Source organism: Zootoca vivipara, chromosome 1 (genome assembly GCF_963506605.1).
Source record: "Zootoca vivipara chromosome 1, rZooViv1.1, whole genome shotgun sequence".
NCBI lineage: Eukaryota > Metazoa > Chordata > Lepidosauria > Squamata > Lacertidae > Zootoca > Zootoca vivipara.
Genome location: NC_083276.1, coordinates 20,722,512 through 20,735,141, shown reverse-complemented (window position 1 = coordinate 20,735,141; position 12,630 = coordinate 20,722,512). Strand labels below are relative to the sequence as shown.

Here is a 12,630-nt window from a genome sequence, read left to right as displayed (position 1 = left end):
ACAACTAAGCCGTTCGAGAACCAAGGTACTTTTGAATCATGCTTTATGGACTGCTAAACTATCCTGTTGCTCGCCCAGAAAAAAAGGTCTCTTTCTTACTTACATGTAAGAGCCTCTGTTTTGGATGGTAGGCAGGACACAGCTAAGTTCCACATTCTTTGGAACATAAGCAGAATAAGTTGGGAGGTGACTGGGTGCACGGCAACCCAAATATATTTTGCCGCCTGAACTGAAGAACAAGATGGTGCGTAAGGCAACCTGGCTGGAAGCAGAAAGTTACATCAACACTGCCTTCACCACACCTCAGGGCGGCTGGCTGGTTTAGGAGCTGTGGGGCAGGCAGGCTGCGTGACACACACAACTCTGTCCTCTGACACCTTGCTGCTGCTCCCTGCCTGCCTCACAGCATCTGTCTCCTGAGGCGGCTGCCTCAGGCTGCCTAATGGGATGCCAGCCCTCAAGGTGGAATCATCTGTCATGTCTATCCATGCTAGTCCTATGCCCTTTCAGAAGCCTGTCTCTGCATTAGTTATGTCTTTGATTGATGGGCCCCCCTGTATTTCCTATCTTGTGTCTCCACCAATCTTCCAAATAGTCTTAAAAAGTGCCTTTCCTTTCAGCCGGCCTTTGTGCCCTGACCTCAGGCAAACCCTTCACTGTTTATGTGACAGATGAGATTTCCAAGAGCCAGGTATACACATTTAAAAACAACCACCTGAAAACCCTTTTAGAACTTCTTTTGACTTGCAAAGATGAGAATAAAGTGCCCAAGTTTGCAACCCAAGTCTTCTGAAGGAGGAAAAAAGACTCGTTCTGATGTAGCTTAAATTAATTTAAAGAGTTTCACTGCATCTTCTCTGATTTCAGAGTAGTTTACTGCGGGCCCCGAAGACTCACTGATGCATATTCTCCGGTCAGTTTGCATAGTTTCCAAGAAACGTGCTCTTGTTTTATATCTGACCTGTTGGATAAAATGTATATTGGCCACAAAATCTACAAAATTCAGTTGGCATATGCACAATCCCCAAGGCTCATAGGAGACAATATATATTGAACAGGAAATACACACATTTCCCCCTTCATGGATGAACTATGCACACATTCTCAAGGAGTTATGGTGAATGTGCACAGTGGATGGGTTTTATGTACATGAACCACCCTTGTTACCCCTAACATATATAAAACCGAGAAGATGAAGACTTTTAATGGGATCCAAAATCTGCCTCAGCTGACCCTGTTACCCAGAAGGGGCGGTAGCTTAGTGGTCAGAGCACACGTTATGCATGCAGAAGGTGCCAGATTCAATCCCCAACATTTCCTGGATTTTTCTTCTTTAAAAAGGATCAGAAAGCAGGTGCTAGGACCCTGGAGACAATCAACAGTAGACAATACAGAGCTGGAAGGACAAATAATGTGACATCACAGAAGGCACTTTCCCATGTCCCTATCTGGCTAGTTGGGCTGCTAGTCTGACTATTTGAGCCATTGCTCTCCACTCGTAAGCCACTTTATAATACGAACTCTATGTTACGGTTTTCTTTATAGGGCATTACGTTGTGTTAAAGCTAGCACCTAGAGATAAAACCTGCCATTCATTCAAGTGTGTGGACACCCCAAGGAAACTGATAGTACTTTCCTCCTCTGTGTTGAGAGTCACACCTCTGAGCATCTTGCAGGTGACGAGGGACCTGAATCTGACTTCTTCTGCTGACTCAGCAACAGCATCATTTATCAGCAACTCCCAACTCCTTTGATGCCAGCTACTCATGGTGCTACTAATCCAGGAGGGTGAAGAAGTCACTTCTTCAGGCTGCCAAGAAAGCCATCCTTGGAAGTTTGGTTCTGGTACTGATGATTCTTAATAGATCCTTTCACATACTAAATTGGGGGGGGGGGTCATTTGGGACATCTCCCATCTAGTCTGTTGCTCCCTTGCAGGATTAAACCTTTCACCTGTACTAATCATATGCATTTTAACTCCTTCCCTTCCACATTCCTTTCTTCTTCTTCTTTTACACCTATCCTGGACATGCACTCTCATTTGTACTGCTGCATGAATGCTGCGCAGTCCTAGATTAGATATTGTTTTCGCCTAATAGCGATAGGCTTCTGGTGCTGTAGGTGGCCTTTGTGTTACTGGAACTGTAATTGTTGAGAATATGTGAGTGTGGGTGAATGGGTCAGGTGTTAAATTCACTAAGGTACAGATATGTTAGTAGATATTCATAATGAATGTGCATAAGGCTACTGAGTGAATGGAATTGTACATCAGGGAGTCTGATGCGTGATATATTGTATTATTAACCAAAACTTAAATACTTTCATTATTTATACCACACCCATCTGGCAGGGTATACTGAATTATTTTTTATGTCTTCCAAACTGGATTTAATTTTTATTGTTTTACATGTTGTTGTTGTTTGCTACTTCTTTGTAACCCGCTTTGCAATCTTTTCTGATGAAAAGCAGTATATAAAGACTTTAAATTCTGCCAATAGCACAAGGGCCTGAGAAGTACAGTTCTTGCAATTCCCATTACGTCTCTGGAGACAGTTACTGTCTCATGCCTTTACATAACGAGAAAAGGGCTTGTGTTCTTTTTGCTTTTTATATAAGCATCTTATCACAATAAAATTCCACAGAGCCACTAAAATTAAGAGAGAGAATATTACATAATGCCTGCCCCCATCTTTTCATCCCATATGTTATTTTAACTATGGTGCTTAACCCTCTTCAGACTGCCAGCTTGGCCCCTAAATCTTTTCATCTTGCTCTGATCTATGTCCTTACACTGTAAAAAAAAAAGGATTCAGAAAACAGATTATGAGACAATGAGATCACCTGCTGTTCCAATTGGTCTCACTGTACTGCCTGAACCAGCTCTGATTTATGTTTGCAAGGGATATGGCTTAGGTTAGATAGCGCTGTTTTAGAATACAATGAATCTACAGAGCAATCCTAAGGAGACTGCAGATGCAGAGAACGATCTGCTGTTCTGCACCCCAAGGCAGAAGATAGGAATATCATTGTTTTGTCCCCAGGCTGGCACAGAGGAGGGTCCTTGATCAAGTTCCTCTCTAGGAAATGGCTTGGCTTAAGATCCAGTGGATCCATGCATCACTTGGCTCTTCCCATTTTTAGCAGGACTAGTAATAAAATAGTTTGTTTCTCATCAAGGTCAAGGAGCAAAGGAGGGATTAGGGGGTGGGGGAGTGTGGATAGGTTCAATCACATGAAAAGTCAATGCATGTTGTAAAAATGAGTCTTAATAAGTCCTGGGCTTGCATGCGCCTGCCTCCTCCTCTGGCACAGCCACAAGAAGGAGTTCAGAAGTTTTTTGGTTCTATTACAGACAAGTTTGTAGGAACACCTGAAACCAGACAAATAGTAGACTCAATTGTAATTAGTTCAAACAGGCCAACATAATTTACAAAGCCGGCCACAGTTTAGGGGGAAGATGTAACACTAAACTGCGGCTCATCTAAAACGCAAGTAGAAACTTCCAAACTTCTCTTTGCAGCCATGCTGTTGGATAAAGGAGAACCTGTGCCTCAATTTCACTACAGCTAATCCAAGCAACACTAAATCAGATGGTGAAATATGGGGGCAGGGAGGGAGTAGGTGAAAGGACCAAAGGAAGAGAGAGATGGAGAAACTGTAGCTCCTGTGCCTTCTGTAAGGTACTGTACTGCAACATGGCATCCACCACCACCGGGTTCCAGAATTGCCTATGGCTCCTGCCACCCCCTGTAAACAGGACTTGAGCCAGCCTGGCAAACTATGTGCACCCCCTGCATCCATATGATGCTGCATGAGTGCAATACCCTCTGCATACAGCAGCTGTGAATTCAGGGATCTATATATATAGCACCAGCAAGATATGTTCCTGGCACTGCATACTTACCAATATCCAGCTGCTATGCCACCTTGCAGGAACAGGAAGCCCAGATCAGATACCCCCTTCAGCTAACCATGCAAAAGGTAGAGGGCAGTATAACTTTAAGTGTTGCTATTAGGCAGGCATGTCAAACTTGCGGCCCTCCAGATGTTTTGGACTACAATTCCCATCTTCCCCAACCACTGGTCCTGCTAGCTAGGGATCATGGGAGTTGTAGGCCAAAACATCTGGAGGGCCGCAAGTTTGACATGCCTGCTATTAGGCAATAGGACATGCCATTGCACTACATGAATGAAAAAACAAGGACAATCCAAGTGATGGATAATTTACAAATGTCCTGCAGGCAGACGGAGGGATTTTGTGACATATGGCGAGTTTTCAAAGGACTAAATGAGATTTCAAAATGGCATTTCCTTGTGATTTCATTTAAGAGGGGGGGATTTCAACCTTACGTGTTGCAAATGCTTATGATACATGTTGTATCTTTGGACCGTTTATGGGAAAAGCTTTTCACAGGGTTTTCACCCCCTCCATTAAAGTCTGTCTCACATTTCTTATGAATGAGGGTGGAAGGGTGGGTGAATATGTCAATTTCGAGCTCGCTCAGTTTCTCATTTTTCCTGTCTTAAATTTGCATGAGTTTGTGCTTTAAAACAAAACAAAAAAAACCAGTCCACATGAAAATTCATCAGCATTTTAGAGTGAATTTGTCCTATCATGCACATTTATTGCATACAAATTTGCCTGGGATTTCTTAACTTTAAACATATGTCAGATCTGTATGGGATTGTCTGCATTTCCTGGCACCACTCATTTACGGTATTTTAATAATTCATATGCTGCTTAATTACAGTCATCTCGAATGATGAATGAGAAACTCAATTCAATGAAAATAGACACCAATTAAAATTATAAGATCAGAATTCAGCTAAAACAATTGTTGGAATAAAGTCTTTAATAGGAGCCAGGAGTTCAACAGGGAGAGGGACCTGTCTGATCCCAACCTGAAGAGAGTTCCACAAGATTGGACCCCCAACACAGAATTCACAACTCCTAGTGTATGCAAGCCATGCACCTGAGCCGCCTGGTATGCTAACTGTGGCTCCCCTGAAGTCCTCAGTCCTTCAGTTATTCTGGACCCAGATTGTTACAGGCCTTGTAAGAACCTTGAACATGACCTGGTAGCATATGGAAAGCCAGTGCAAGCTTTTGAGCACTCAAATTGCTTGTTGACAATAGTCGGTCCCCATCAACAGTAGAGTTGCAGTGATTTTGCAACAGCAGGGGCTTCTGGACCAAGTCCAGGGAGAGCATCAAACAGAGCAATTTTCTTGAGGTTACCAAAGCACGAATCATTATGGCCAGACTACCACTGTCCAAAAAACAGCTGTAATTGTCATACCAGCCATAGCTGGTAAAACACACTCCCAGCCACTGAACCTCCTATGACGAGGATGGATTCAGAAGCTTCCCCAAACTATCAACCTGTTATTTCAGAGTGAGTGCAACTCCACCCAGAACAGGCAACTGCTCAATCTCCCATGTTTCACTTGGTACTTGTTGTCTGAATATTCCCAGGCTAGTAACTCCTTGAGTTTCCTCATCATTGCTCTTCTGTTGTAAGTTATAAGGTAGCACACCCACAAAGCATCTGACCTTGCAATACACTTACAGTCTTACCTTTTTATGGCTTTGTAGCAAATGATGAAAACTAGAAAGAGGAACACTAGTGTGGTACAGCATGCTGCAATAATTATAACTGGGCCTGGCCACCACGTCTCTCGAGTAGGGCAACTTGGAACGGTAGGAGCTGGAAAAGATAATGTGGAAAAGACACACACATTCAGTTGAGTCCTTTCAAAAACACTCTAGGAAGCTCCACTGGCCCAGAGTTTACTCCTGGGGACATGACCAAGGAGTTTAGTTTACAACCCAAAGCACATTTTCCCCACTCTATTACCTAGAGTGTGCTGCGGTTTCCTTCTAGACAATAGATCTTTCTGCTACATCAGCTCACGGAAGCTTCCTTGTAACAACTGTTGGTCCACACAGTTCAGTGATATCTGTATGGCTAGGCAGCTGACCTCCAAGGATTTAGGTGTGAATCTTTGCCAGTCCCACTTGGAGATGCTAGGGACTGAACTACAGGCCTTCCTCTTGCAAAAAGTCTTCTTACAACCTATCTGGAGATGCTAAGGATTGGACCTTCCATAAATGAAGGGAGTCTTCTGTATGTAGAGTATCTTTCCCAGCTCTACCCAAAGATGCTGGGACCTTTCAGATCCAAAACAGATTCTCTACCACTGAGTTACACCTCATTCCCTAACTCTTAGACCACTGAGACTGGGGTCAGGAAAGAAAATGGTTCAACGAAGTTGGCCGCCATCATTTCTTGGTGGCTGCCCATCAGATGCAGCATTAGGTTGGCTGAGAATGCCGTAATGACATGTCCAATTATAAACCCTATTAAGGAAGTTTTATCAAGTACAAATGGTACAGTCATACTACTTTACCACACTGCCTATTCTGGAGTAGTTTGATTCCTCCATATTCCAAGAAGACATAAAACATTGACCACAGCAGCCCAGCTGGGAATAGTGTAAGGCCTTTCAACCTCCCACAATTGTGACCAGACAAAGATGGCTATTCATTTCTCAGAAAATAAAAGCTATTCATTCACTGAGCTCTTGCCAAAGATTTGCATACTGTGAAAGAATCAAAGCAGCCCCCATTGTTTCATAGTAGTACCACTCTGGGTGAAAACTCACATAATTCCTTTTCAGTGTGGGTTTAAAGCTTAAGGCAATGGAGACTTCATGTTTTACCAGAGCATCTCAGGCTTGTATTATTCACTGCATTTATATCCCACCCTTTCTCCAAGGAACGTAGGGCAATGTACATACATCCCAAATAACCTAAAACACATCTCAACTCTGTGAGATGTCTGGCTAGTCCAAAGTCAGCCAGTAATCTTCAAAGGGAAACTAAGATTTGATCCCCCATTTTCTGTGGTCCAGGGCTCTGTCTACCAAACCCACCCTAGCAGATTTGTCACCTTGCACAAAACTGCAAGCACCCCACAACAAAGCCACATCATTTGTTTATTTCACAGAATTTGCAATAAAACCTTAACACGGTTTACAGAAGGAATAAAACTGCCAAATTATCAGTAAAAAACAGCCCTGAACAAAAAACAGCTCCAGAGAACAATGCAGGTTCATAATGTGGCTGATAATGATGGCATCAGCATCAAAGGACAAAGAGCAAACTCCCCCCCCCCCCTGTTTGGCTCCATAGTCTTTGTAGACCTCAGAGCACATTGGGCTCAAGAGAAGACCATGGTGTAAAGAGGGTGGTGGCCAATGAAATTTTGTTTGGGAGGATGCTGGAAGCACTGAACACCAGGACAGACAAGATCCCTCATTGGGTCAGTCCAAAGGCCCAAAAGCTTCAGAGCTCCTTGTATGTTTGTGGGTTGAACCCCATGCCTTCCTCTGGTGCTAATATGCCAAGGAACTGGCATATGGCTTTGTGCTCTTAAATAATGTATCTGCACATGCGCTAGTTGGAAACACTGGAGGCTCAAGACTTTTTGTAGGCTAAGGAAGAGCAGCAATTAAATTTCCTACCCAAATCAAGGTGCATAGAATTGTATTCAACTAACTTTTAATCTGATCAGACCTACTGAAATGAATGGCCATTGCTAACTTAGGCCCATGAATTTCAATGTGAATTTCAACTCTGAGTAAAAGTTAGCTGAATACAACCCATGGTGTGTAAAGAGGGAAGAACACATCCATTTCCAATTCTGACTTGTGTTTGTCACACACAGTACTGTTTCCCTGGACCTTCTGGCAAAATGTACGACTGGTACCCATTGCACAAGAATTTATGTTTGTGCAAGAGCATCTCCCCCCCACCCCACCTGTTATGGATTTCTAAGTAAACTATATTATTCCATGCCATTTGCTTCAAGGCAAAGGAAATGCAATGCATATTGGTACGGGTGGGTGTCATCTATTACATATCATTTGTGGACTGACAGCAGTGAAAACCAATAGTATTTGCTGGATTGATTTTTTACTCTGGATTTGGGACAAATGAACAACACTGGAAATTTCCACTCCACTTCCTCCTGAAATTCTCCAACATACCTATAATTACCCAAGTTATTTGGCCACTTGAGACAGAAAATGTTTTTTTTCTTCAAGATTTTATTAGTATTTTTATTTCTTCTACTGCTACTATGATTTTATTTATATGTGCTGAATTCCAAAGTAGGCTTCTGAAAGTGGTTTACAAAGTTATTTATCAGCAGTTTTCAAAGTAAGTTAAAAATACAAGGCCCCACCTAAATGTTCACAGTCTAAGAAAAAAGTTGAAGCACTCCCAACACTCAGTGTTTGAAGAACGTGTGTGTGTGTGTGTGTGTGTGTGTGTGTGTAGATATATTTCAGATCTCAAAATTTATACGTCTTATAAATATTTATGAATGCACTTCAGTGATTCTTTGGCATATCCAGAATGTTACCATATCAGCTTCGCTTCACAGTTCCTGAGCCCCAGAAATGCATCTGGCAACGCTTGATCAACCACGAGCGACATGGAAAATTGCATCAGATCTTAGAGCAAGAGGAGATTCTGATAACAGCATGTGGTTATTAGACAGACGCGTCAGAATCTGAAATCCTTCACAGGCCACTGGACTAAAAATATGACTTGCAAAAGCTAAAATTGGACAGAATGGTTTAATTCTCTGCTGAATGGCTAGGCAACCAGGGTGGGGAACAGCCAACTCGTTTTGTAGGAGTGACAGTGTAGTGAATGATGTATGTTTGGTACACTGCCTAAAAGAGAAAAAGTGAGCCAAGAAGAAATTTCCGTATTTGTTAACTGTTAAGTACTGTTTTATGCTCGCTAGCTAGAGAAGCCTCTTTCAGGATGATGGCAATCTTTTTGAAACAGTGCAGAACTACCCAAGGCTCAAACTCCCTCAATTAAGTTTACTTCTCATTACATCTAAAACCTGCTTTTTCAGTCCTAAATAAAATCCAGATGAAGTATGAAAGCTGTAATGGAGAGGAAGGAATGTGGTAAATGATATTCCTTCTTATTCATTTTCATGAAATTCCTAGTGGAGTGTGCAAAACAATAACTCTATTATTATAAAAGTGTGTATGTGTATATATATATATATATATATATATATATATATATATGCACAATGAGAGAAGAGACCTACAGGCTAGTTCAAATCAGCAAGCACATTTGAGAATCCGATTGCAGAAACAAACCAAGCCTCCCTCTCTCTTTTTTAACACCCCTCCTACCATGTCCCTCATATACCTTCTTCCGCCTCTTAAGTGTGGCACTAACCGAGGGAGCAGAAGAGCAGTAGCTCAAAGGTAGGCAATCTGCATAATAATAATAATAATAATAATAATAATAATAATAATAATAATATATTTATACCCCGCCCATCTGGCAGGGTTTCCCCAGTCACTCTGGGCGGCTTCCAAAAGAAAAATAAAACACAGTAATCTATTAAACATTAAAAGCCTCCCTGAACAGGGCTGCCTTCAGATGTCTTCTAAAAGTCTGGTAGTTGTTTTCCTCTTTGACATCTCTTGGGAGGGCGTTCCACAGGGCAGGCGCCACCACCTTCTGCTTTGCATGCAGAAGGTCCCAGGTTCGATCTCTGGTATCTCCAGGTAGGACTGGGAATGTCTTCATGTCTGAAACCCCAGAAGGCTTCTGTCAGTCAATGTAGACAATACTGAGCTAAATGAACCAATGGGCTGACTCAATATGAGGCAGCTTCCTATGCTCCTAAATTGGGGGCCATCACTATACATAGGCTGCTTCCTGTTTAATGAGCATTTAGCCTGATTTGCTTGCAGAGAAATTAGAATCTGGGCTATCCCACATGCAAAGCAGATGTCCTAATATAGAACTATGCTCTTCTGAAACTTTCTTCCTTCTCTGCCTCCCCAACCCCCTAAACAGACAGAAGTTCAGCAGTTTTAACAGATGCATGAGGTACAGGAAATACCTGCTTTTTTTTCTTGGCAGGAAGAAGATGCAGCAATTGCAAAAAAAAAACCAAAAAAAAAAAAACCCTTCGCTTGTGATGTCTGCATCAACAGAGAGACCCTAGCGTAGCAGGGCATGTTGAATTTTTCAACTTTCAAATTCCAAAAACGAGGGGTGCTAAAAGGTTGCAACGTGACTTGGGAATTTAAAAGATATTTTGGTCAAATTAATATAATTTAGTTTTGCTTGGTAAGTAAAATGTGTGTAAAATTGCACAGAAATCATTAAAAAATGATTGCCAAGTGCTTGCAGTTTTATTATATATTGATATGATTTTATTATTATTTAGCACTACCTGACATTTTTAGAAGGTAAAATAGAAATTCTTGGGTTTTCTGAAAGCAATTTACGTGCTTCTTCTTCTAACATAGGTCTACCAAGCTAAATGTTCTCCAATCACAAAAATAAGGCAGATTTGAATTCCTCACACACAAACATATTTTTCAGACCCCTCACTGAAGAAATTTGCAAAAATTAAGCCCCCCCCCCAGGAATGACACACCCTAACAACATAGGAGTAAAAGCACACAGTATGCACACGAAAAGTCCAAGGCTCTTGCTGTGGTGTCACCAGGCAGGAACTGGGGAGACCCGTTGCTCAGTCAGCGTCTGGTAAAAGTCAGCGTCTGTTCCTTAATTTTATTGTTATAATTTTGTGATTCTCAGGTGAGTGGCGGTAGGTAGGCAGAAGCCACTTTTTAAGCCAAATATATATAGGAAAGATGGGATACTGAACCTAATCTGAGAACTTTTCAGATACTCTTAATCGATCAAAGGCACTGAAGTACTTTGTTCATACATTCAGTGGTAATACCCCAATTGTAACTGAGCAACCAGAGAGGAGGAAGGGAGGCTAAGAAGATCACTGTTCTCACTTCAGTTAGCTGCCCCCATCCCCGCCAGGCCATCTGCCAGCAGCTGCCCTATGGGAGGGAATCCATGGGGAGTCCTTATGGGGATTGAACCTGCAACTTTGGCATTAACAGTGTAAAAAAATTCTTACAACAACAGCACCACACTCTAAACAACTGAACTATGCAGCTAAAAGTGTGGACAGTGGGGAAAATCCACACTAAAATGCTCTTCACTAGAACCCTTTTTTCAAATAATAGTGATCGCAAACTGCCTCGGTCCAGTATACCTGAAGGAGCGTCTCCACCTCCATCGCTCTGCCCAGACACTGAGGTCCAGTGCCAAGGGCCTTCTGGCTGTTCCCTCGCTGCGAAAAGCCAAGTTACAGGGAACCAGGCAGAGGGCCTTCTCGGTAGTGGCACCCGCCCTGTGGAACGCCCTCCCACCAGATGTCAAAAAGAAAAACAACTACCAGACTTTTAGAGGACATCTGAAAGCAGTCCTGTCAGGCCTGGCTCTAGGTGCAGTCCCGGTGGTGTGGGGCGCCAGGGTGCGGGGCCGGTAGGGGGGGCGCCGCACGGTGGGGGCGCCAGAGCGATCTCCGCGCCTCAGCGCCAGGGCGCCTGACCTGCCTGAGATGGCCCTGAGCCCTGTTTAGGGAAGCTTTTAATCTTTAAGAAATTAGTGGATTTTAATATTTCTGTTGGGAGCCGCCCAGAGTGGCTGGGGAAACCCAGCCAGATGGGCGGGGTATAAATAATAAATTATTATTATTATTATTATTATTATTATTATTATTATTATTATGAACAAACCGTAAGCCTGGAGAAATGTGAAACCAAAACTGGTATATTTGCCCACCCCTGCTTCTGAATAAATATGCCTAGGTGTGTGCTGTACATAGCCACATATTAGTATTATTACTGTGACAGATATATGCCGAAGGCTACACCAGCATGAAGCTGGAAAGCTGCAAATCGTATTAAGTATGAATCAATACAGAGTATTATCCTATAGAAACCATGGGTGCCATTCACTCCATTGTACCGAAAGGAACAAACCAGGAAGGCATTAAACTGTACGTTCTGTCACATAACCATGTTGTTAATTCTGGCACCTCGGCTCCCAGATGTGTAGAGAGATACACTTCTACAGTGCTGCTACAAATCTGCAGTCATTTAAAAAACAACAACAGTGTAGCGGCTTTTATTTCCCTTGGTTCTGTTTTTTTTTTTTTTTGTCAGCACAAGCCCCCACGGCAGGATCTAAAAATAAATATAATGAATGATACATGGGAGTTGCGCTCACCATTTTAAAAGGATAAATGTTTTGCTTGCGAAAGGTGCCAGACTGACTGCCTTGGAAAGAAAAGAGCCATGTCGTTCGCAGGAGAGAAACTGCCTGGGTGGCAGGGGGCAGGGAGCTCTGTTATCAAAGCCACTATGGATAAGTCAATCACAAGTGGCTTGTGAGTCACAAGTCGCACATCTTCTATGGCAGATTACAATTAGGCTGCTGGTCCTGGCCTTGTGCCAGTCACTCGTGAACCCTCTCAGAATTTCGGTGGTGCCGCAGAATGTTCTTCATCGTTTTAATTTCTAGAGGAAAAGGCTCCGTTTGGAGGAAACTGACCAAGTAGGATGTTCCACCCCTCAGAAGCTTATCCAAAATTTTTGGGTTGCCCTCAGTACGTTTCCAACTGGGATGGCTGCCACTCTCATTAGAAGCTCTGTTCTCTCTGAAATAAAGACATGGCTGAGGTGCTGGATACAATAGCTTCTAAGCAC

General features: G+C 42.7%; 1 protein-coding gene across 2 annotated transcripts in view; it reads right to left on the bottom strand.

Moving 5' to 3' along the window:
• PRIMA1 (proline rich membrane anchor 1) overlaps positions 1–12,630 on the bottom strand; it is a 58,089-nt gene that overhangs the window by 15,156 nt on the left and 30,303 nt on the right. For both annotated transcript variants that reach the window (XM_060272146.1, XM_060272150.1), the window contains exon 4: positions 5,579–5,708. In XM_060272146.1, the coding sequence (XP_060128129.1) occupies positions 5,579–5,708 (130 nt within the window). The remainder of the gene's footprint in view (positions 1–5,578; positions 5,709–12,630) is intronic.